The 25,682-nt window shown below is 46.6% G+C and overlaps 1 protein-coding gene across 1 annotated transcript in view; it reads right to left on the bottom strand.

The window, feature by feature from the left end:
* The window catches only part of THSD4 (thrombospondin type 1 domain containing 4), a 642,834-nt gene extending 619,920 nt beyond the window's left edge, over positions 1-22,914 (bottom strand). Inside the window, exons 1-2 of the mRNA XM_067471248.1 lie at positions 22,685-22,914; positions 589-704 (exon numbers count right to left, since the gene is read on the bottom strand). Of these exons, the coding sequence (XP_067327349.1) occupies positions 589-620 (32 nt within the window). The 5' untranslated portion in view covers positions 621-704; positions 22,685-22,914. The remainder of the gene's footprint in view (positions 1-588; positions 705-22,684) is intronic.
* Between the last annotated feature and the right edge of the window lie 2,768 nt (positions 22,915-25,682).

Raw genomic sequence — 25,682 nt, 5'->3', positions numbered from 1 at the left:
CTCCAGAGAGCACTGTGGACTCACACAATGATAAATCTGGACCAAACTTGCCATGAATCCTCAATATACCCAAATGTAAATACTGGAGGAGTCTGGGTGGAAATAGACCTTGACGTTTGGCAGTTGTATTTGCTGGGATTTATAGTTCACTTACAATCAAGGAGCATTCTGAACCCCACTAAGGATAGAATTGGGCCAAACTTCCCACACAGAACCCCCATGACCAACAGAAAATAGTGTGTTTTCTGATGGTCTTTGGCTACTCCCCTAAGACCCCTCATGACCCCCTCCCCCAAGGGTCCCAACTCCCAGGTTGAGAAACGCTACAGCCTATAAAGCCCTATATGGATTGGGTCTCAATCACGTTGAAAATCCATAACTTCTGCTATGTCCATATGTCAAGATACTTTCAGATGGACGTATCTACCTATCTTTTCTCTCCCTTCCAAATTGTCTGTACCCTAATCTCATAACATACAACTGAGCCCCCCCCCCCCCCATCACATAGGCTTTCATTATATTGCGTGATACCATCGTTGGATACAGATATATGGGAGACATTTGGTTGAAAAAATTATGAATACTCACCGTAAAGAGCCTTTATAATGGTCGAGCATCATTCTTGGCCCTCAAAGCAAAGCAACGGAGAGGGAAGCTGATGCCTTCCAGTGTGTTAGAATCTCAGGGTGGATTATAGAGAAATCCTGGAAGGGAAAGACATGTAGTAAAATAAGTTATAAAGGGGATAACAACTTCTCTGGCTATCTTATGAAACACTTTATGAATGTCGAGAAAACTGAGGATGAGATAAGCCATAAAGCAGTGTTTCTCAACCTGGGGGTCGGGACCCCTGAGGGGGTCGCGAGGGGGTGTCAGAGGGGTCGCCAAAGACCATCAGAAAACACAGTATTTTCTGGTGGTCATGGGGATTCCATGTGGGAAGTTTGAGCCAATTCTATGGTTGGTGGAGTTCAGAATGTTCTTTGATTGTAATGAACTATAAATCCCAGCAACTACAGCTCCCAAATGTCAAGATCTATTTTCCCCGGACTCCACCAGTGTTCACATTTGGGCATATTGAGTATTCATGCCAAGTTTGGTCCAGATCCACCATTGCATGAGTCCACAGTGCTCTCTGGATATAGGTGAACTACAACTCCCAAACTCAAGGTCAATGCCCATCAAACCCTTCCAATGTTTTCCATTGGTCATGGGAGCCAAGTTTGGTTTAAATCCATCGCTGGTGGAGTTTGGTCCAGATCCACCATTGCATGAGTCCACAGTGCTCTCTGGATATAGGTGAACTACAACTCCCAAACTCAAGGTCAATGCCCATCAAACCCTTCCAATGTTTTCCATTGGTCATGGGAGCCAAGTTTGGTTTAAATCCATCGCTGGTGGAGTTCGGAATGCTCTTTGATTATAAGTGAACTATAAATCCTAGCAACTACAACTCCCAAATTACAAAATCAATCCTCGCCCAACCCCACTAGCATTCACATTTGGGTGTATTGGGTATTTGTGCCCAGTTTGGTCCAGTGAATGAAAATGCATCCTGCATATCAGATATTTACATTATGATTTATAACAGTAGTAAAATGACTGTTATGAAGTAGCAATGAAAACAATATTATCGTTGGGGGTCACCACAACATGGGGGACTGTATTAAGGGGTCACAACATTAGGAAGGTTGAGAACCACTGCCATAAAGGTTTTGCCTTTAATAATCTATATAAATAAAAATGCAATGTTTGTCTGTGGGATGAACGTAACTCAAAAACCACTGGACGAATTGACACCAAATTTGGACACAAGACACCTAACAACCCAATGTATGTCCTTCACTCAAAAAAATTGTTTTTGTCATTTGGGAGTTGTAGTTCTTGGGATTTATAGTACACCTGCAATCAAAGAGCACTCTGAACTCCACCAATGATGAAATTGAACCAAACGTAGCACACAGGGCTCCCATGACCAACAGAAAACACTAGAAGGGTTTGGTGGGCACTGATCTTGAGTTTGGGAGTTGTAGTTCATCTACATCCAGAGAGCGCTGTGGACTCAAACAATGATGGCTCTGGACCAAACTTGGCACGAATATTCCATATGCTCAAATATGAACACAGATGGAATTTGGGGCAATAGACCTTGGCATTTGGGAGTTGTAGTTACTGGGATTTATAGTTCACCTACAATCAAAGAGCATTCTGAACCACAGCAAAGACAGAATTGGGGCAAACTTCCCACATAGAACCCCCATGACCAACAGAAAATACTTAAGGCCATCCAGTCCAACTCCCTTCACCAGGGCAAGGAAACATAATCAACGTCCTCCTGACAAAGAGTCATCCAGCCATAGATATAGATAGATAGATAGATAGATAGATAGATAGATAGATAGATAGATATGATTCACACACAGAGAGATATAGTATCACAGATTTGAAAGGGATCCCTAAAGAGGACAATGATATGTTGCCTGTTCCAGAGTAGGCAAATCAGACATCAACACTGACAAAGAAACAGCAAGAAATACTGTTTACCCTCAAGCATCAAGACATCAAGACATTACATAGATTAGAAACCAATACTTTCTCATTAATGTATTTTCCAGATCACCAGACTGGCTAGGAAGAAGAAGAATAAGAAGAATCCATCAGAGAAGAGAAACTATTCCAATAAGAACCCAGCAGAGGTCCAGACTCATTCCCAAAATTGATATCTTCCATCAGCTCTTTCTGCTGGAGCCTTCCTTGCTTACAAGACCCCCACCAAGCATTCAGATTGTAGGGGAAACATTACGGCATTGCTCCCCATAGATAAGTCCTTATCTCTTCCTGTCAACCGATCAGATAAGGGTTAAGAGGCTGGAGAACGTGGAGGCTTATCTTCCAAACCACGCTGTGTGCAGCTGGAGAGAGAGCGGGCCATGTTTACTAGGAACTTGACGTTATCATGTTGTTATCTGCTCAAGACAAAAGTGAGCTGTAATGAACTAGAAACAGCCAAGCACAGTTCGGAGCCTCCATTAACTCAAGCGGGTGGTCAAGGATGACTGAATGTGGGGCCAAGAACATTCTCAGGAGTGCGTCCACACTCTAGAGTAGGTATGGGCAAACCCAGGCCCGCGGGCCGAATACGGCCCCTTGGGTTCTTTTCTCAGGCCCTCCTATCATCATCCTATCCTTTCTCCTTTCCTCCCTCCCTTCCTTACCTCCCTCTTTCTCCTTCCGCCCTTCCTTACCTACCAACCTTTCTTTCTTCCCTCTTTCCTCTCTCCCTCTTTCTCTTTCCTTCCCTTTTGTCTTTCCTTCCTTCTGCTCTCCCTCACTTCATTCTCTTCTACCCTTCCTTGCTTCCATCCTTCCCTTCCACATTTTTGTCCTTCCTTCCCTTTTCTCTTTCATTCTCCCTTGCCTTTCTTCCTGCCTGCCTCCCTTCCATGCCCCCCTCTTTCTCCCTCTCTCCCTCCTTCCTTCCTTCCCATTTCTCTTTCCTTTTCCTCTTTCCTTCCTTCTTCCCTCCCTTCTTTGCCTCCCTCCTAATCCCTCTCTCCCTCCTTCCTTCCCTTCCATCCTTCCTTCCCTTTTCTCTTCCCTTTTCTCTTTCCTTCTTTTCTTCCTTCTTCCCTCCTTCTCTTCCCTCCCTCTTTCTCACTCTCTCCCTTCCACCCTTTCATCCTTCCTTTATTCCCTTTTCGCTTTCCTTCTTTCCTTCCTTCTTCCTTCTCTTCCCTCCCTTTCTCCCACTCTCCCTCCTTCCTTCCCTTCCACCCTTTCGTCCTTTCTTCCTTCTCTTTTCGTTTTCCTTCTCTCTTTACTTCCTTATTCCCTCCCTCCCTTCTTTGCTTCCCTCTTTCTCCCTCTCTCCCTCCTTCCTTCCCTTTTCTCTTCCCTTTTCTCTTTCCTTCTTTCTTCCCTCCTTCTCTTCCCTCCCTCTTTCTCCCTCTCTCCCTCCCTCTTTCCCTTCCACCCTTTCATCCTTCCTTTATTCCCTTTTCTCTTTCCTTCTTTCCTTCCTTCTTGCCTCTCTCTCTTACCTCCTTCTTTCTCCCACTCTCCCTCCTTCCTTCCCTTCCACCCTTTCGTCCTTCCGTTTTCTCTTTCCCTCCCTCCCTCCCTTCCATGCCTCTCTCTTTCTCCCTCTCTCCCTCCTTCCTTCCCGTTTCTCTTTCCTTTTCTCTTTCCTTCCTTCTTCCCTCCTTCCCTTCTTTGCCTCCCTCTTTCTCCCCCTCTCCCTCCTTCCTTCCCTTCCATCCTTTCATCCTTCCTTCCTTTTTCTCTTCCCTTTTCTTTCCTTCTTTCCTTCTTTCTTCCCTCCCTCTTTCTCCCTCTCTCCCTCCTTCTTTCCCTTCCACCCTTTCATCCTTCCTTTATTCCCTTTTCTCTTTCCTTCTTTCCTTCCTTTTTCCCTCTCTCCCTTACCTCCCTCTTTCTCCCACTATCCCTCCTTCCTTCCCTCCCACCCTTTCGTCCTTCCTTCTCTTTTCTTTTTCCTTCTCTTTCCTTCCTTCTTCCCTCCCTTCCTTCCTTGCCTCCCTCTTTCTCCCTCTCTCCCTCCTTCCTTCCCTTTTGCCCTTTCGCCTTTCCTTCCCTTCCCTTTTCTCTTTCCTTCTCTTTCCTTCCTTCTTCCCTCCCTCCCTTCCATGCCTCTCTCTTTCTCCCTCTCTCCCTCCTTCCTTCCCGTTTCTCTTTCCTTTTCTCTTTCCTTCCTTCTTCCCTCCCTCCCTTCTTTGCCTCCCTCTTTCTCCCCCTCTCCCTCCTTCCTTCCCTTCCATCCTTTCATCCTTCCTTCCTTTTTCTCTTCCCTTTTCTCTTTCCTTCTTTCCTTCTTTCTTCCCTCCCTCTTTCTCCCTCTCTCCCTCCTTTTTTCCCTTCCACCCTTTCATCCTTCCTTTATTCCCTTTTCTCTTTCCTTCTTTCCTTCCTTTTTCCCTCTCTCCCTTACCTCCCTCTTTCTCCCACTCTCCTTCCTTCCTTCCCTTCCACCCTTTCGTCCTTCCTCTATTCCCTTTTCTCTTTCCTTCTTTCTTCCGTCCTTCTCTTTCCTCCCTCTTTCTCCCTCCTTCTTTCCCTTCCACCCTTTCATCCTTCCTTTATTCTCTTTCCTTCTTTCCTTCCTTCTTGCCTCTCTCCCTTACCTACCTCTTTTTCCCACTCTCCCTCCTTCCTTCCTTCCCTCCCACCCTTTCATCCTTCCTTTATTCCCTTTTCGCTTTCCTTCTTTCCTTCCTTCTTGCCTCTCTCTCTTACCTCCCTCTTTCTCCCACTCTCCCTCCTTCCTTCCCTTCCACCCTTTCGTCCTTCCTTCTCTTTTCTCTTTCCTTCCTTCTTCCTTCCCTCCCTTCCATGCCTCTCTCTTTCTCCCTCTCTCCCTCCTTCCTTCCCGTTTCTCTTTCCTTTTTCTCTTTCCTTCCTTCTTCCCTCCCTCCCTTCTTTGCCTCCCTCTTTCTCCCCCTCTCCCTCCTTCCTTCCCTTCCATTCTTTCATCCTTCCTTCCTTTTTCTCTTCCCTTTTCTCTTTCCTTCCTTCTTCCCTCCTTCTCTTCCCTCCCTCTTTCTCCCTCTCTCCCTCCTTCTTTCCCTTCCACCCTTTCATCCTTCCTTCATTCCCTTTTCTCTTTCCTTCTTTCCTTCATTCTTCCCTCTCTCCCTTACCTCCCTCTTTCTCCCAGTCTCCCTCCTTCCTTCCCTTCCACCCTTTCGTCCTTCCTTCTCTTTTCTTTTTCTTCTCTTTCCTTCCTTCTTCCCTCCCTTCCTTCCTTGCCTCCTTCTTTCTCCCTCTCTCCCTCCCTCCTTCCTTCCCTTTCGTCCTTCCTTCTTTTCCTTTTCTCCTTCCTTCTCTCCTTCCTTCTCCCCTTACCTCCCTCTTTCTTCCTCTCTCCCTCCTTCCCTTTCATCCTTTCATCCTTCCTTCCATTTTCTCTTTCCTTCCTTCTTCCCTGGGGAGAACCCCCTCTCTTCCAACCCACGCACCCCACTCTGGCCCCCCATGCAGCCCCCGAATTAGAAAGTTTGCCCATGCTTGATGGGCAATCTTTCACACTGCCACACTCAATATTATGGGATCATGGTATGGGATCATTGTTCTGAAAAGCCAAAAAAAGCTAGCACCTCAGCAAACTCCCTGTATTTCACAGCATTGAGCCAAGTGGTGTCAAACTGCATTAACTCTACAGTGTAGATGCACTCTTAGAAGAACCAGGGTTATAAATCAACCGAAAAAGAATGAATGACACACCAAAAAAAAAGTAAAGTAAACAGTCCTGAATTTTTCTTTGCTACGTCCACTAGAAATTGTCAGTAGCAGCTGGCAAGGTACGCAAGCGAAGCAGAAAGACAAATAAGAGAGGAAATTTAGTTTGGCTCCTACTATATTTAAGTCAACAATGCCAAATAGATTTCATAGATCCTGCCCTTGACTGAGTTGGGGTATAAATCTAGTAGGAGTACACATTTGCTCCAGGTTAGCGGAGGTTTCCTCTCTTACGTGGGGCAAGAAGAGATTTAACTTAAGTCTAGGGGAAAATAGTTTAAGGATAGGTGCCCTTGGTGATCCCAGGTAAAGGGATATACTTACTTACTTACTTACTTAGGCGATCCCTCATTGGACGAGTAGGATAGTCTTCCATGATCAGTATTCTTGTGGATCTATAGGTGACTGTGGAGCCCTATTCTTAACCCGCATCTTCTCCCGCAGTGAGGGCATTGGTCTCCAGGTGGAAGGCAGTCTCGGTCGAGGTTGGCTTGACGCGCCTTCCTCTTGGCACGTTTCTCTTTTTCACCCTCCATTCGTGCCTCTTCAAATTCTACAGCACTGCTGGTCACAGCTGACCTCCACCTTGAGTGCTCAAGGGCCAGGGCTTCCCAGTTCTCAGTGTCTGTGCCAGAGTTTTTAAGGTTGGCTTTGAGCCCATCTTTCAATCTCTTTTCCTTCCCACCAACATTCCGTTTTCCGTTCTTGAGTTCGGAGTAGAGCAACTGCTTTGGGAGATGGGGGTCGGGCATCTGGACAACGTGGCCGATCCAACAGATCTGATGGCGGAGGACCATCGCTTCAATGCTGGTGGTCTTTGCTTCTTCCAGCATGCTGACGTTTGTCCGCTTGTCTTCCCAAGAGATTTGCAAGATTTTCCGGAGGCAGCGCTGATCGAATCGTTCTAGGAGTTGCATCTGAAGTCTGTAGACAGTCCACGTTTCGCAGGCGTATAGCAGGGTTGGGAGGACAATAGCTTTATAGACAAGCAACTTGGTATCCCTATGGATGTCCCGCTCCTCAAACACTCTCTGCTTCATTCAGAAAAATACTGCACTCACAGAGCTCAGGTAGTGTTGTATTTTGGTGTTGATGTTGACTTTGGTGGAGAGGTGGATGCCATCTCTTGAGGAGTTACGAAGGTGGAGGCATTACTTTTCATTTAACTGTCATAGCCATAAGATGCGGCAGGTACTGGCTTGTTCAGTAGACTCTCCTCTACAGTTCCATTTTGGCGGGAAGCCTTAGCATTGAATGGTTGTGTTGTTAAAGTGCGAAGTATGGAACCCTGCACAGACGGTTGGTCAATGCAACTTAAGCAACATGCAGTCATTGAATTCTTGATGGCAGAAGGTGTCACCCCAAAGGAGATTCATCAGAGAATGCAAGCTGTTTATGGTGATTGCGTTGATGTGAGTACTGTGCATCATTGGGTGAGTAAGTTTAAAGATGTTGAGGTGGGAACATCTGACTTGCGTGACAAACAAAGAGTGGACGTCCTGTGACAGCAACCACCAAGTTTCACAAGCAAAAGGTTGACAGATTGATTCAGGACAATCGTCGTATCACTCAGAGAGAACTTGTAAGCATAATCGGCATTTCACAAGAACATGTGAGTCATGTTATTGCTTTGCTTGGCTATCGGAAGATCTGTGCACGATGGGTACCCAGGATGAGAGAACTGTGAGACTCTGGTTGCAGACACTTCTTCCGTGAAGGTTTCAGAAAACTTGTTCATTGTTGGCAGAAATGTATCCAATTGTCTGGTGATTATGTGGAAAAGTGAAGAGTGGTAGTTAAAGAGGATTATTTCTGCGTTTGGTTTATTAAAATATTCCCATCTAAACCCAAGTAACGAAGGTGGAGGCATTACTTTTCATTCAACCCTCATCATATCCGAGGGGCTTCCTTGGAGTTAGGTGGGAAAGAGTACTAGAGTTGGGCGTCATCTGCATAGAGATGGCACCAAACTCCAAAACTCTGGATGACCTCACCCAGCGGTTTCAAGTAGATGTTGGAGAGCATGGGGGGCAGAACGGGGCCCACATTGGGGACATGAGCAGGAAAGAGGCGCATTGGGTTGACAAACAAAAGCACATTCTTGCCGAAGGATAGAAGCAGCAAAATGCGCTGGGAAGGGAAAAGCCAAAAGGAAGGGGAACATCACGTCTGGTTGGGAAACTCGGAGACCCTGCACACAAAAGCCTTACAGAAACCCAGCCTCATTCGTCTTCAGCCCTGTCCTGTTTGAATCCTCCAGACACCCAGCAGGTCAGCGGAATCCAAAAACGGCGAGTTTCCTTTCTTTCCTTTTTTTTTTTTTTCAGAGAAGGAAAGAACCAAACTAATCCATCTTGTTATGTTTCTCGGGGGAGGAAGCATTTTTCTGAATGGAGGCAGAACTGCAAGCGCTGGCAATACATAAGGGATGCTTACTTACTTACATACTTACTTAGGCGATCCCTAATAGTCCGAGGATGATGGTCCTCTAAGTTCGGTGTCCTGAGGGTGGGTTCATAGTTGGCTGTGGAGCCCTATTCTAGACCTGCATCTTCTCCCACAGTGAGAACATTGGTTTCCAGGTGAGAGGCGGTCTCAGTCGGGGTTGGCTTGACGCACCTTCCTCTTGGCACGTTTCTCTCTTTCACTCTCCATTCGTGCCCCTTCAAATTCTGCAGCACTGCTGGTCACAGCTGACCTCCAGCTGGAGCACTCAAGGGCCAGGGCTTCCCAGTTCTCAGTGTCTATGCCAAAGTTTTTAAGGTTGGCTGTGAGCCCATCTTTAAATCTCTTTTCCTGCCCACCAACATTCCATTTTCCGTTCTTGAGTTCGGAGTAGAGCAACTGCTTTGGGAGATGGTGGTCAGGCATCCGGACAACGTGGTCGGTCCAGCAGAGTTGATGGCAGAGGACCATTGCTTCAATGCTGGTGGTCTTTGCTTCTACCAGCAAGCTGACGTTTGTCCGCCTGTCTTCCCAAGAGATTTGCAGGATTTTCCGGAGGCAGCGCTGATGGAATCGTTCCAGAAGTTGCATGTCACGCCTGTAGACAGTCCACGTTTCGCAGGCATACAGCAGGGTTGGGAGGACAATAGCTTTATAGACAAGCACCTTGGTATCCCTACGGATGTCCTCAAACACTCTCTGCTCCATTCGGGTTTGGTTGACACTGAAATACAAAACCGGCTGAGCTCTGTAAGTGCAACATTCTTCCGAATGAAGCAGAGAGTGTTTGAGGATTGGGACATCTGTAGGGAGACCAAGATGCTTGTTTATAAAGTTATTGTCCTCCAACCCTGCTATACACCTGCAAAACGTGGACTGTCTACAGACATTACACCCCCAACTCCTGGAATGATTCAATCAGCGTTGCCTCCAGAAAATCCTGCAAATCTCTTGGGAAAACAGGCGGGCAAATGTGAGCATACTGGATGAAGCAAAGACCACCAGCACTGAAGTGGTATTCCTATGCCAACAACTCCACTGGACTGGCCACGTTGTCTGAAAGTCCCACCATCTCGCTAAGCAGTTATTATACTCCCAACTCAAGAATGGAAAATTGAATGTTGGGGGCCATGAAAAGAGATTTAAAGATGGGCTCAAAGCCAACCTTAACATTTCTGGCATAGACACTGAAAACTGGGAAGCCCTGGCCCTTGAGCGCTCTAGCTGGAGGTCAGCTGTGACCAGCAGTGCTGTGGAATTTGAAGAGGCATGAATGGAGGGTGTTATCATCGGCATATTGGAGTTCTATAACAGATGTTGTTCTTAACTTGGTTTTGTCTTTCGGTGTGCTGAGGTTAAATAGCTTGTCATCTGTACAATAGATGAATTCTACTCCAGTGGGAAGGTTCCCATCAATAAGATTTGTTTTTTGTCGTGTCAGGAGCGACTTGAGAAACTGCAAGTCACCTCTGGTGTGAGAGAATTGGCCATCTGCAAGGACGTTGCCCAAGGGACGCCTGGATGATTTGATGTTTTTTATCATCCTTGTGGGAGCCTTCTCTCATGTCCCCGCATGAGGAGCTGGAGCTAATAGAGGGAGCTCATCCGCCTCTCCCCAGATTCGAACCTGCAACCTGTCGGTCTTCAGTCCTGCCGGCACAGGGGTTTAACCCACTGCGCCACAGGGGGCTCCTATCAATAAGATGAAGTATCATAGCAATAACACCTTTTTGACACCTGAATCCACCTTAAATGGGTCACTTTCCTGGCAACATATAGAAATGCCCAATAACGTAACTGTGAAAGTGTATTAACATGCTGAGCCATCCCAATTTTAGGTAAGTTGAATCCATCACGTTGCTGATTTTGCATGATCAGGAGTGAATCTACATGGCCAAGGAAACACAGGCTCACTTTGAATCCATCGTCAGTGGTCTCCACAAGCAGGAAGCAGCCAGGCTTTGAAGCTGCGTGGCTATTCAATGCTAATCAAGCTGGCCAATTGCAACATTCACACTTCCCTCAAGCAGACAAGAGTTGTTTCTCCCACTCTGGACATTATTCCACAGAAATATAAACTCTACTTGCCTAGTTTCCAACAGACTGCACAACCTCTGAGGATGCCAGCCATAGATGTGGGAGAAACATCAGGAGAGAATGCTTCTGTAATATGGCTAAACATAAGGCTTGGGTAACCACGGAAAAATTTGGTTCTAAACTTGTTTTGTTTTTAGGGGGCCCTTGCATTTCGTTTTTTTTAATAATTCTGAAATTTTCCTTTTAAAAATTTCGAAATTTCCGAAATTTCGTAATTTTACGAATCGATTCGTTAATGGCGGACGCAATTGCGCAATATGCTAAAAAAACCTCCAAATGGGACAGGAGGAACTTCTGAAGCTTCCCTCTCCCTCTGTTGTTGACTGTTGGCGTGATAAAACAAACAACAACTATAAAACTTGCACCAGACATGCGAAAATAATTACAAAATAATAATGAAATAATAACGAAATAATTACGAAACAATTACGAAATAAATTGAAAAAAATTGTTTCAAATCTAATTTACTCCTCACACTATTCCTGCATGGCTCAATATTGGATCGTAAGCTAATTTAAATACGAATTAATAACGAATTACGAAATTAACGAACGAAACCGTCCAAGCCTAGTAGACAGCCCAGAAAACTCACAGCAATGCAGTGTCCCCAAAATGTTCACCAACATATTAAATTGACTTTGCCCCACTTGCAAACGTTCCCAAGCTGTGCCCATAATGGCACCAGAACGGAGGACATCTAAACTGGAAGAATTCAGAAGATCCTTGGCATTTGAGGCTTGTGAAAGCCATCCAAATCCATTCAGAAACTGGGCTTTGTCAACAGTAATAGGACGAGATCCCATAGCAAATTGCCTTTCTCCAAGGATTTGTGGTTCAGCCCCAGCGTTCGCATTGGGACCCCGGCCCAGCTTGCTGGCCCGCCTTTAAAAGTTTATGATCCATCTTATTAGCAAGACCTTCGGAAACAATAAATACTTCCACGCAGTTAATTGCGAGCATGTGTACACAGAGATTAAAGCCCAGCGCACGTTGGGATGAAACATGGCGGGTCCAAAACCCATTGGAAAACAAAGCGCTTGGGGTCAGAGGCAACATCCGGACAGCAAGGCAGCAGGAAACATCATTATTCCGCCGCCACTCCCAGTTAATGCAAAGTACAGTCTGTGATACAACAGATACTCCACTTTGGCAGAAAAAATGAAATGCAAAGATACAGAATGGGGGACAATGCCTGGCTCGAGAGCAGTACGTGTGAAAAAGATCTTGGAGTCCTCGTGGATAACAAGTTAAACATGAGCCAGGAATGTGATGTGGCGGCAAAAAAAGCCAATGGGATTTTGGCCTGCATCAAGAGGAGCATAGTGTCTAGATCTAGGGAAGTAATGCTACCCCTCTATTCTGCTTTGGTTTGACCACATCTGGAATACTGTGTCCAATTCTGGGCCCCACAATTCAAGAGAGATATTGACAAGCTGGAATGTGTCCAAAGGAGGGCGACTAAAATAATCAAGGGTCTGGAGAACAAGCCCTATGAGGAGCGGCTTAAGGAACTGGGCATGTTTAGCCTGAAGAAGAGAAGGCTGAGAGGAGATATGATAGCCATGTATAAATATGTGAGAGGAAGCCACAGGGAGGAGGGAGCAAGCTTGTTTTCTGCTTCCTTGGAGACTAGGACGCAATGGAACAATGGCTTCAAACTACAAGAGAGGAGATTCCATCTGAACATGAGGAAGAACTTCCTGACTGTGAGAGCCGTTCAGCAGTGGAACTCTCTGCCCCGGAGTGTGGTGGAGGCTCCTTCTTTGGAAGCTTTTAAGCAGAGGCTGGATGGCCATCTGTCAGGGGTGATTTGAATGCAATATTCCTGCTTCTTGGCGGGGCGTTGGACTGGATGGCCCATGAGGTCTCTTCCAACTCTTTGATTCTATGATTCTATGATTCTATGATTCTAGGGTGTAATGCTTTTTGTTATTTCTAGTTCACCTACAATCAAAGAGCATTCTGAACTCCACCAATTATTTAATCGAACCAAACGTGGCACACAGGACTCCCATGACCAACAGAAAATACTGGAAGGGTTTGGTAGGCATTGACCTTGAGTTTGGGAGTTGTAGTTCACCTACATCCAGAGAGCACTGCGTACTCAAGCAATGATGGATCTGGACCAAACTCTACACGAATACTCAATATGCCCAAATGTGAACACTGGCGGAGTTTGGGGGAAATAGAATCTTGACATAAATCTAGGATTTATAGTTCACCCACAATCACAGGGCATTCTGAATGTGCTGTGCTCCACTCTGAGTCCCCTTCGAGGTGAGAAGGGCGGAATATAAATGTAATAAATAAATAAACAATGATAGATCTGGAACAAACTTGACATAAATACTCAATATTCTCAAATGTGAACACTGGTGGAGTTTGGGGAAAATAAATCTTGACATCTGGGAGTTGTCGTTGCTGGGATTTATAGTTCACCTACAATCAAAGAGCATTCTGAACTCAGCCCGCAATGGTTCTGCGCCAAACTTGGCACACTATCTACATGACCAGCATTGAATACTGGTGAGGTTGGGGGTGGGGTCTGTATTTTAATTCTGGGAGTTGTAGTTCACCAACACCAAGAAGGAAGAGAAGGACAGGCAGAGAGATCTTCATCCTTCTCTACCAAAAGGGTTCCTAAGACCATTAGAAATATGTGTTTTCTGGTGGTCATTAGCGACCCTTCTGGAGACCCTCCTCGCAACCCAACCCCCCCCCCAAAGGATTCTGACTTCCAGGTGGAGAAACACTGCCTTAAGCCATAAGTGGTTTCAAACTGCATTAATTCTACACTGTAGATGCACCATAGAATCATATAGAATCATAGAATCAAAGAGTTGGAAGAGACCTCATGGGCCATCCAGTCCAACCCCATTCTGCCAAGAAGCAGGAATATTGCATTCAAATCACCTCTGACAGATGGCCATCCAGCCTCTGTTTAAAAGCTTCCAAAGAAGGAACCTCCACCACACTCTGGGGCAGAGAGTTCCACTGCTGAACGGCTCTCACAGTCAGGAAGTTCTTCCTCATGTTCAGATGGAATCTCCTCTCTTGTAGTGTGAAGCCATTCCTCCATTGCGTCCTAATCTCCAAGGAAGCAGAAAACAAGCTTGCTCCCTCCTCCCTGTGGCTTCCTCTCACATATTTATGCATGACTATCATATCCCCTCTCAGCCTTCTCTTCTTCAGGCTAAACATGCCCAGCTCCTTAAGCCACTCCTCATAGGGCTTGTTCTCCAGACCCTTGATCCTTTTAGTCGCCCTCCTCTGGACACATTCCAGCTTGTCAATATCTCTCTTCAATTGTGGTGCCCAGAATTGGACACAATATTCCAGGTGTGGTCTAACCAAAGCAGAATAGAGCATGGGGAGCATGACTTCCCTAGATCTAGACACTATGCTCCTATTGATGCAGGCCAAAATCCCATTGGCAAAATCCCATTGGCACCCTTGATGACCTTTTTTTTTTTTTTGGTGATGCACATGGTCAATGCCAACTGTTAACTACTCACACATTTCTTGGCAGGACTGCAGTGCTGGGTGTGCCGTTTTTAAGCAGACACTCGATTCGGTTACATGGTTATGAAGCATCTCACCAAAGGTATCCCTCGTTCCCCTTGATGCTCTTCCAAGTTCTTCTCCAAATCAATGGGGATGAGGTGCAAGCAATGATCCAGTTACTCCCAGGAATGATGTCCTGATTCGTTTAATCTTGATTCTCTTGATATATATATTTATCGTGTCATCCGCAACCAGAACATCGCATTACATTTCTAACAGAACAAAACAAACGAACAGATAAAAAAACCCAGAAATTTTGCAAACTTGGTAGCTGATTAAATGTCCTTTGACCAGTATCTGGCCCCTTGGAGTGCCTCTGGTGTTGCCGTGAGAAGGTCCTCCATTGTGCATGTGGCAGGGCTCAGGTTGCATTGTGATGTGTGGTTCGCTCTTCTTCACACTCGCATATTGTGGACACCATATTGTGGAAGGTGCCAGAGCGCATTCTGTTCAGCACCTTCCAAGTCACCCAGTCTTCTGTGTGCCCAGGAGGGAGTTTCTCATCCGGTCTTAGCCATGGCTTGAGATTCCAGGTTTTTGCCTGCCACTTTTGGACTCCCACTTGCTGAGGTGTTCCTAAGAGTATCTCTGTGGATCTTAGGAAGCTATTTTTTATTTAAGGCATTGGATTGCTGGCTGATATCCAATCAGAGGATGGGCAGGAGATGATAAGAAGATGCCCCATCTTCAAGGAGAAGATGGGGCAATGCTGACAGGGGATGATAGGGAAAAGGCAGAACTACTTAATACCTTCTTTGCCTCGGTCTTCTCACAAAAAGAAAGTCATCTTCAACCTCAGCAAGACGGAGTGCATGAGGGATTTGAGGACATCCAACTTCAAATTGGGAAACAAGTCATCCAGGAATACCTGGCTACTCTAAATGAGTTCAAGTCCCCAGGGCCAGATCAACTACACCCAAGAGTATTGAAGGAACTAGTGGAAGTCATTTCAGAACCATCTTTGAGAGTTCTTGGAGAACGGGAGAAGTTCCAGCAGATTGGAGGAGGGCCAATGTGGTCCCAATCTTCAAGAAGGGAAAAAAGGACGACCCAAACAACTACCGTCCGGTCAGCCTCACGTCGATACCGGGCAAGATTCTGGAAAAGATTGTTAAGGAAGTGGTCTGCAAACACTTAGAAGGAAATGCGATCATCGCTAATAGTCAACATGGATTTATCAAAAACAAGTCATGCCAAACTCATCTGATCTCTTTTTTCGATAGAGCTACAAGCTGGGTAGATGCGGGGAATGCCGTGGATGTAGCGTACCTGGATTTCAGGAAGGCCTTCTTTGACAAGGTCCCCCATGACCTTCTGGCAAGGAAACTAGTCCAAAGTGGGCTAGGCAAAACTACAGTGACGTGGATCTGTAATTGGTTAAATGGACGAACCCAGAGGGTGATTCTCCCCAATGCTTCCTCTTCATCCTGGAAAGAAGTGACGAGTGGAGTGCCGCAGGGTTCTGTCCTCGGCCCGGTCCTGTTCAACATCTTTATCAATGACTTAGATGAATGGCTAGAAGGCAGGATCATCAAGTTTGCAGATGACACCAAATTCGGAGGGATAGGCAATACTCCAGAGGACAGGAGCAGGATTCAAAACGATTTTGACAGATTAGAGAGATGATTGGCCAAAACTAACAAAATGAAGTTCAACAGGGACAAATGCAAGATACTCCACTTAGGCAGGAAAAACGAAATGCAAAGATACAGAATGGGGGACGATGCCTGGCTCGAGAGCAGTACGTGTGAAAAAGATCTTGGAGTCCTCGTGGACAACAAGTTAAACATGAGCCAACAATGTGATGTGGAGGCAAAAAAAGCCAATGGGATTTTGGCCTGCATCAATAGGAGCATAGTGTCTAGATCTAGGGAAGTAATGCTCCCCATGCTCTATTCTGCTTTGGTTAGACCACACCTGGAATATTGTGTCCAATTCTGGGCACCACAATTCAAGAGAGATATTGACAAGCTGGAATGTGTCCAGAGCAGGGCGACTAAAATGATCAAGGGTCTGGAGAACAAGCCCTATGAGGAGCGGCTTAAGGAGTTCAGCATGTTTAGCCTGAAGAAGAGAAGGCTGAGAGGAGATATGATAGCCATGTATAAGTATGTGAGAGGAAGTCCTAGGGACGAGGGAGCAAGCTTGTTTTCTGCTTCCCTGGAAACTAGGATGCGGAACAATGGCTTCAAACTACAAGACAGGAGATTCCATCTGAACATGAGGAAGAACCTGACTGTGAGAGCTGTTCAGCAGTGGAACTCTCTGCCCCGGAGTGTGGTGGAGGCTCCTTCTTTGGAAGCTTTTAAACAGAGGCTGGGTGGCCATCTGTCAGGGGTGATTTGAATGCAATATTCCTGCTTCTTGGCAAGGGGTTGGACTGGATGGCCCAGGAGGACTCTCCCAACCCTTTGATTCTAGGATTCTATGATTGGAGTGCCTCTGGTGTCGCTGTGAGAAGGTCCTCCACTGTGCATGTGGCCGGGCTCAGGTTGCATTGTGGTCTATGGTTTGCTCTTCTCCACACTCACATGTTGTGGACTCCACTTTGAGGCCCCATTTCTTAAGGTTGGCTCTGCATCTCGTGGTAACAGAGCACAGTCTGTTCAGCACCTTCCAAATCACCCAATCTTCTGTGTGCCCAGGAGGGAGTCTCTCATCTGATCTCAGCCACTGATTGAGTTTTAGCCTGCCACTTTTGGACTCTCACTTGCTGAGGTGTTCCTAAGAGTATCTCTGTGGATCTTAGGGAGCTTTTTTATTATTTAAGGCATTGGATTGCTGGCTGATATCTGAACAGAGGACGGGCCGGAGAGGTCACTGCCTTGGTCCTTTCATTACTAGTGTTTACTTCCCGACAGATGTCAGGTGGTGCAATACCAGCTAAACAGTATAATTTCTCCATTGGTGTAGGGCATATACATCTTGTGACAATGAGGCATGTCTCATTGAGAGCCACATCCACCGTTTTAGTGGCTTGAACAGCTATGTTTTAACTTGCCTCCAAAACGTTAAGAGGTAGGGAGCAGATCTAATCTCCCTAGGGAGGGTGTTCCATAGCCGAGGGGCCACCACTGAGAAGGGGCCACCACTGTCTCTTGTCCCCACCAAACGTACTTGAGACGAAGGTGGGACCGAGAGCAGGTCTTCCCCAGTCGATCTTAGAGTCCTTTATGGTTCGTAAGGGGAGACACGTTCGGGCAGGTAAGTTGGGCCAGAACCGTTTAGGGCTTTATAGGCCAAAGCCATCACTTTGAATTGGGACCGGTAGCACAACAAGGGGGTTGTATGCTCCCTGAGCGCCGCTCCTGTTAGCAAACCTGGCTGCTGTTCGTTGGACTAGTTGAAGGTTCTGGACCGTGTTCAAAGACAACCCCACGTAGAGAGCATTGCAGTAGTCTATACGGGATGTAACCAGAGCCAAGTCAGACTTCCCAAGGTACGGGCGCAACTGGCACAGGCAGGATCAAAAATGGCCCTCAACCGAGGGAGGACCAAGCATGCTGAAAAATCCACATGCTTCCTTGCTTCGTCTCCATTCCTGTTTCCCAGTTGTTGGATTTGAATCCCTCTCCGTTCCAGCTCTACGTTGCTTGCATCGTGGAGCCCACATTGTGCATTTCTTTGATGCATTCCTTGGCCAAAGAGGCATCTTTGCCAGAGTGTGAAGAAAGCAGAGTAATTAATTCTGCATGTTCCTGTAAAAGCCGGCATTTCTTTTTCTCGCTCGCAAATGCCGTCTGGAGCCAACTCCCCCATTATCTCTGGCTTCCAAAGTTGACAGTGGAAGGAAGCCAAGGAGGAGACACGTTTTCCCCTGACCTCGAGGAGAAGCCGCAGAGGGAACATCTTGCCTGCAGGGATGGGGCTTCTCCTTCTTCTTTTTCTGCCCACGGGCAAATGGGAAGGGGGCTGAATCAGCAATCCGGAGGGACAGGTGGATCTAAGCCAGCATTTCTCAACTTGGGAGTCAGGACCCCTGGGGGGGGGGGGTGTCGTGAGGGGGTGTCAGAGCGGTCACCAAAAACCATAAGAAAACACAGAAATTTCTGTATTGTCGAAGGCTTTCATGGCCGGAATCACTGGGTTGTTGTAGGTTTTTTCAAGCTATATGGACATGGTCTAGAGGCATTTTTTCCTGACGTTTCACCTGCATCTATGGCAAGCATTCTCAGAGGTAGTGAATCATAGAATCATAGAATCAAAGTGTTGGAAGAGACCTCCTGGGCCATCCAGTCCAACCCCATTCTGCCAAGCAGGAATATTGCATTCAAATCACCCTTGACAGATGGCCATCCAGCCTCTGTTGAAAAACCTCCAGAGAAGGAGACTTCACCATGCTGAGATAGAATCATAGAATCATAGAATCAAAGAGTTGGAAGAGACCTCATGGGCCATCCAGTCCATCCCCATTCTGCCAAGAAGCAGGAATATTGCATTCAAATCACCCCTGACAGATGGCCATCCAGCCTCTGTTTAAAAGCTTCCAAAGAAGGAGCCTCCACCACACTCTGGGGCAGAGAGTTCCACTGCTGAACGGCTCTCACAGTCAGGAAGTTCTTCCTCATGTTCAGATGGAATCTCCCCTCTTGTCGTTTGAAGCCATTGTTCCTAGTCTCCAGGGAAGCAGAAAACAAGCTTGCTCCCTCCTCCCTGTGGCTTCCTCTCACATATTTATACATGGCTATCATATCTCCTCTCAGCCTTCTCTTCTTCAGGCTAAACATGCCCAGCTCCTTAAGCCGCTCCTCATAGGGCTTGTTCTCCAGACCCTTGATCATTTGAGTCGCCCTCCTCTGGACACATTCCAGGTTGTCAATATCTCTCTTGAATTGTGGTGCCCAGAATTGGACACAATATTCCAGGTGTGGTCTAACCAAAACAGAATAGAGGGGTAGCATTACTTCCCTAGTGAGGTCTGTTGGAAGTAGAAAAATGGGTTTATATATCTGTGGAATGACCAGGGTGGGACAAAGGACTTTTGTCTGCTGGAGCTAGGTGTGAATGTTTCAACTGACCACCTTGATTAGCATTTAAAAGCTTGGAAGTGCCTGGGGGAATCTTTTGTTGAGAGGAGATTTGATGCTGGACCACTCTCACAACCACCATGTCAGACTACACAGAAAAGCCATTGAAATCCACAAGCATGTGGACAATTTCAACAGAAAGGAAGAAACCATGAAAATGAACAAAATCAGGCTACCAGTATTAAAAAACTCAAAAATTACAACAGCAAAGCAACAGAGAGTAAACAATCAGGCACATCGAATCAAATCACCTCTCAACAAAAGATTCTCCCAGGCACTTCCAAGCCATTAAATGCTAATCAAGCTGGCCAGTTGAAACATTCACACCTAGCTCCAGCAGACAAGAGTCTTTTGTCCCGCCCTGGTCATTCCACAGATATATAAACCCTTTTTTCTAGTTCCAACAGACCTCACTACCTCTGAGGATGCTGGTCATATAGCCCGAAAAACCTACAACACAGAAATTTCTGTTTGTCATGGGGGTTCTGTGTGGGAAGTTTGGCCGAATGCTGTCGTTGGTGGGGTTCAGAATGCTCTGTGATTGTAGGTGAACTATAAATCCCAGCAACTACAACCTCCAAATGTCAAGGCTGATTTTCCCCAAACTCCACCAGTGTTCACATTTGGGCATATTGAGTAGTCATGCCAAGTTTGGTCCAGCTCCATCCTTGTTTGAGTCCATAGTGCTTTCTGGATGTAGGTGAACTACAACTCCCAAACTCAAGGTCAATGCCCACCAAACCCTTCCAGTATTTTCTGTTGGTTATGAGAGTTCTGTGTGCCAAGTTTGGTTCAATTCCATCATTGGTGGGGTTCAGAATGCTCTTTGATTGTAGGTGAACTATAAATCCCAGCAACTACAATCTCCAAATGTCAAGGTTGATTTTCCCCAAACTCCATCTATGTTCATATTTGGGCATACGGAATATTTGTGCCAAGTTTGGTCCAGATCCATCCTTGTTTGTGTCCATAGTGCTTTCTGGATGTAGGTGAACTACAACTCCCAAACTCAAGTTCAATGCCCACCAAACCCTTCCAGTATTTTCTGTTGGTCATGAGAGTTCTGTTTGCCACGTTTGGTTCAATTCCATCGTTGGTGGGGTTCAGAATGTTATTTGATTGTAGGTGAACTATAAATCCCAGCAACTACAACTCCCAAATGACAAAATCATTTTTTTGAGTGAAGGACATACATTGGGTTGTTAGGTGTCTTGTGTCCAAATTTGGTGTCAATTCGTCCAGTGGTTTTTGAGTTCTGTTAATCCCACAAACGAACATTACATTTTTATTTATATAGATGCCCGAAATAATAATAATAATAATAATAATAATAATAATAGTAATAATAATAATAATAGAGAACCAATGACATCAAAGCCAGAATTGAAAAGTCGACAACAGATCCCAAGTGTAGACTCTGCAAGGAAGCAGATGAAACACATCCTCAGCTGCTGCAAGAAGATGGCGCAGACAGACTACAAGCAGGAGCAGCTTGAGAAACTGCAAGTCGCTTCTGGTGTGAGAGATGATTCACTGGGACTTCTGCCACAAATACCAGCCTGCGACAAAGAACTGGTCGGATCACAAGCCGGAAAAAGTTACAGAGAATGAACACGCCAAACTCCTCTGGGACTTCCGGATTTAGACAGAGTTTTGGAGGATAATACTCCTGACCTCACAATCGTGTTAAAAAACAAAGTATGGATCATCGATGTTGCAATCCCAGGTGACAGCAGGACTGAAGAGAAACAACTGGAAAAGCTGACAAGATATGAGGATTTAAAAATCGAACTGCAAAGACTCTGGTGCAAACCAGTAAAGATCATCCCAATGGTGATCGGCACACTGGGTGCAGTGCCTAAAGACCTTGGCCTGCACTTAAACACAATCGGCGCTGACAAAATTACCATCTGTCAGCTGCAAAAGGCCACCTGACTGGGATCTGCACACATTATTTGCCAATACATCACACAATACATCCCACAGTGTCGGACACTTGGGAAGTGTCCGACATGAGCCAACCATGTGATGTGGCGGCAAAAAAAGACAATGGGATTTTGGCCTGCATCAATAGGAGCATAGTGTCTAGATCTAGGGAAGTAATGCTCCCCATGCTCTATTCCGCTTTGGTTAGACCACATCTGGAATATTGTGTCCAATTCTGGGCACCACAATTCAAGAGAGATATTGACAAGCTGGAATGTGTCCAGAGGAGGGCGACTAAAATGATCAAGGGTCTGGAGAACAAGCCCTATGAGGAGTGGCTTAATGAGTTGGGCATGTTTAGCCTGAAGAAGAGAAGGCTGAGAGGAGATATGATAGCCATGTATAAATATGTGAGAGGAAACCACAGGGAGGAGGGAGCAAGCTTCCATGGAGAATAAGACAAGGAACAATGGCTTCAAACTACAAGAGAGGAGATTCCATCTGAACATGAGGAAGAACTTCCTGACTGTGAGAGCCATTCAGCAGTGGAACTCTCTGTCCCGGAGTGTGGTGGAGGCTCCTTCTTTGGAAGGTTTTAAACAGGGGCTGGATGGCCATCTGTCAGGGGTGATTTGAATGCAATATTCCTGCTTCTTGGCAGAATGGGGTTGGACTGGATGGCCCATGAGGTCTCTTCCAACTCTTTGATTCTATGATTCTATGTGTGATCCAATTCAACAGCCAGCAGAGTGTCTGCTGTGGACTCATCTTGTTGTGTTTCAAATAATAATAATAGTAATAATAATAATAATAATAATGGGCTATGTGTGATCCAGTTCAACAGCCAGCAGAATATCTGCTGTGGACTCATCTTGTTGTGTTTATTATTATTATTATTATTATTATTATTATTATTATTATTATTATTATTTTGGGGAAATGAAGATCCTGCCAAAAATGTCATCCAGCAAAATCTGACATGAGGAAAGGCCAATGGTTCTTAGGGGAGACGTGTCCACAAACTGCATGGGACTCCCACATAAACACATATGAAAGAGATATTGCTCATCACCTCAATTTCACAACAGAAAGCCTGGCCCATGGTGGGATTGTGACACATCCGTAGAGACCATGAACACTTGGCGGAGACCCCCCAGTTTGGGCAAATTGGTCCTCCTCCAAGTCTCCTCCAAATCCACTCCTTCCAAGTCTAAACACAGCCAAACCAAACTTTCTCCCTCTTATTTCTTAAAGAAACCATTCAATTCATCCAGAAGACAAAGGGGGGAATCCCTGCAATTCCTCCATCTCTCAGCCACAGCTTCCAAGCTCCTAGGAGACCCAGGTCACCAAAAATCAACATCCCTTACCTTGTCAATGTGGGCTCTCCAGGAGATCTTGGAAGCCACATGGGATGCACAAAGGTCCTGGCTGCCAGAGGTAATCCCAAAAGCAAGAGCAGAGGAAAGCCTTGAGGGATCAAGCAAGGTTTTCTTTCCTTCCTTCCTTCTTTCCTTCCACGCTTCCTAGAGGAAAGCTCTTCTCCCCAGCACTCTCTCTTTTCACTCTTTCTCTTTGAGCTGAATGGAGAAAGCAGGGGAATGTCAATTTTTTTTCCAAGGAAAGGCAGGCGATGGGCTGCTCCGGCTGCCCTCTGCTGGGCGACCACGAAAAATCCACAATATACAAGATCCACATCAGTGGTTCTCTACCTTCTGAATGCCACCACCCCTTCATACAGTTCCTCGTGTTGTGGTGAACCCCAACACTCATGAGTAGAAATTTCAGTGTGGGTGTGCTGGTACGGCTGTACTAGGAGCTCCAACTTTATTTGCTTTGTATCGAGTGTTTGCTTGCAGTCCAGGGTTTCAGAGGTTCTGCAGAAAGGTGGCTTCCTTTGGTTGCAGTCATAGGGCAAGTCACCTGTCCATCATCATTAAGTTTGGGTTCCGCCCCTTGCTCAGGGCAATTGGGAAGGGAAGGGAGCCATTTTTAGTTAGTCTCAGCAAGAAAAGCTAATGTACAGGCAGAGGCAGCCCTAGGTAATTTTCAACGGTAAGCAAACAGTATTTTGGTGTCCCCCCCCCCCCCAAACCAATCACTGATATATATTTTCTGTTCGTCATGGGAGCTCTGTGTGCCATATTTGGTTCAATTCCATCATTGGTGGAGTTCAGAATGCTCTTTGCTTGTAGGTGAACTATACATCCCAGTAACTACAACTTGCATATGTCAAGGTCTATTTTTCCCCAAGAGCGCCCCAAGAGCGCCCCTGGGAAAAATCAACTATACTGCAAATGCTTACTTTGCATAATGGGTTGAGCCGCCCCTGGGGGAGGTCAAGCAGCACCCCTCCCCCCCTCTCTCTCTCCCCCTCCCTTCTCCATAAAGAAAAGGGGGCAGGTCAAGCAGCACCCCTCCCCCCTCTCTGTCTCTTTCTCTCCCCCCCTCCCCTCCCCTTAAGGGGGAGGGGGAAGTCAAGCAGTATCTCCCTCTCTTTCTCTCTCTCCTCCTCCCCTCCCCATAAGGGGAAGGGGGAGGGGGAGGTCAAGCAGCACCCTCTCCCTCTCCCTCTATGTCTCTCTGCCCCTCCCCTCCAAGGCGCACTCCCCTTTTGTCATCCCTTCCCTTCTCCTTTGATAGGCTGGCCCCGAGCGCCCAGTGCACGTGCGCGCAGGCATCCACTCGCCCACCCACCCACCCATTCGTGCTCCACCTGCCTCATGCTCCTCTCCTCTCTGCAATCCACGGGTGGGCCAAGGGGCGGAGCTGCTGCGCTGCACTTGCTCCCTTGCCTGGCCCGCTTCGGTCTGGAGGCATGTGCGGACCAAAAGTTGCCTCTTCTCCTGACTTTCTCCTCAGCCATTGGGACCAAGAGAGAGAGAGAGAGAGAGGCGGAGACGCTCGCTTTTCCTGAAGGTAGGCTCAAAAACAGAGAAGGGAGCGGAGGTGGGAGATACTTCCAGCTGGAGGGGCTCTCTCTCTCTCTCGGTCCCAGAGCGCGAGACAGGTGGAGCACTGGGGGCTCGGGAAAGGGAGCTGGTCATGGGGAAGGGATTGAACACGGAAAACGATTGAGTGCCGGCTCTGCGCACACACCCTGCGGCCGGGTGGAGCAGGAACAAGAGGGGCTATGTGAGGCTCAAGGGCCCGGCCCCTTTGGGAAGAGGATCACCCAGCAGCGAGGCAAGGAAGCCGAGGCTCCCCCCGGACTGCTAGGGCTGTTGTGAGCTGAGGGGGCCCTCCTCAAGTGGCGGTCGAGGGGCATTTACAGGGGAGCCTCTGTGCCTCTGGCAAAAAAAAGTGTACTGCGACCGCTTACTTTGCGTAATGGACGAGCCGCCCCTGTGTACAGGATGTGTTGAAGCTTCTCCTGTACAAAAGCTTCAACCCTTTAGACTTTCCGGCGGAGAACAGTCTTAAGAGTCTCCAAAGATTTCCAGGGAAACAGCCCTAAAGACCAAAGAACTCCAGCTGGAGAATCTACTAGCCTTACTAGTAGGTCTACTCAGCGTTCGAGACACAATTCGACCCGGTAGCAGAGCCCACATCAGTAAGAATTAGATTACAGTCAGCCTGGGAGAAGTTAAAAAGGGGATTTTCCTTTAAAACAAAGAATCAGTTATTGAAGACAATTGCCTGTCCTTCGTGGACAAGATTAGGAAGCCACCAGTTGCATAATCATTTGTTTAACTTTCTGAAGACAAGAGAAGTTTCTGCTTGATTGTTCATTAATAAAAGACTTTGTTATACTTCACAAGCCATCTAAAGACCATTTGTGGTGGAAAACCTCTGAGAACTTCTCTTTGGGGCCCTCTGGCTTCCCGCTGGGCTCAAGTCACACGTCCTGTTTAAAGGCAATTATTCACAGGCCCAGCGCGCGACAGAACAGTGGGAGAAACTCAAAACGAGGGAAAGCTTCCTAAAAAGTGAGAATTTCCGCTCCCTTGACAGCCACCTCTCCACCAAAGTCAACACTGACACTGAAACACAATACCGCCTGAGCTCTGCGAGTGCAGCTTTTTTCTGAATGAAGCAGAGAGTGTTTGAGGACCAGGAAATTAAAAAAAAATTATTGCTCACTATTTTTTATGCTTTTAAATGCTTTGTGATGTTTTACTTTTGTTAATGTATGTATTTTATATGTATATGGCATCGAATTGTGCCGACTTCTTCGACGCCGAGTCGCCTTTGGGCTGATATAGGCAGGGTAGAAATAACGTAAATAAATAAATAAATAAATTGGGATACCAAGGTGCCGCCAGTAGCGTAGTGAGCTGCTGAGCTTGTTGACTGAAAGGTCGCAGGTTCGATTCTGGGGAGTGGCGTGAGCTCCTGCTGTCAGCCCCAGCTTCTGCCAACCTAGCA

The sequence above is a fragment of the Anolis sagrei genome, chromosome 9 (genome assembly GCF_037176765.1).
Source record: "Anolis sagrei isolate rAnoSag1 chromosome 9, rAnoSag1.mat, whole genome shotgun sequence".
Taxonomy (NCBI): domain Eukaryota; kingdom Metazoa; phylum Chordata; class Lepidosauria; order Squamata; family Dactyloidae; genus Anolis; species Anolis sagrei.
Note: the sequence above shows the minus strand (reverse complement) of the source record. Positions and strands in the feature narration are given on the sequence as shown.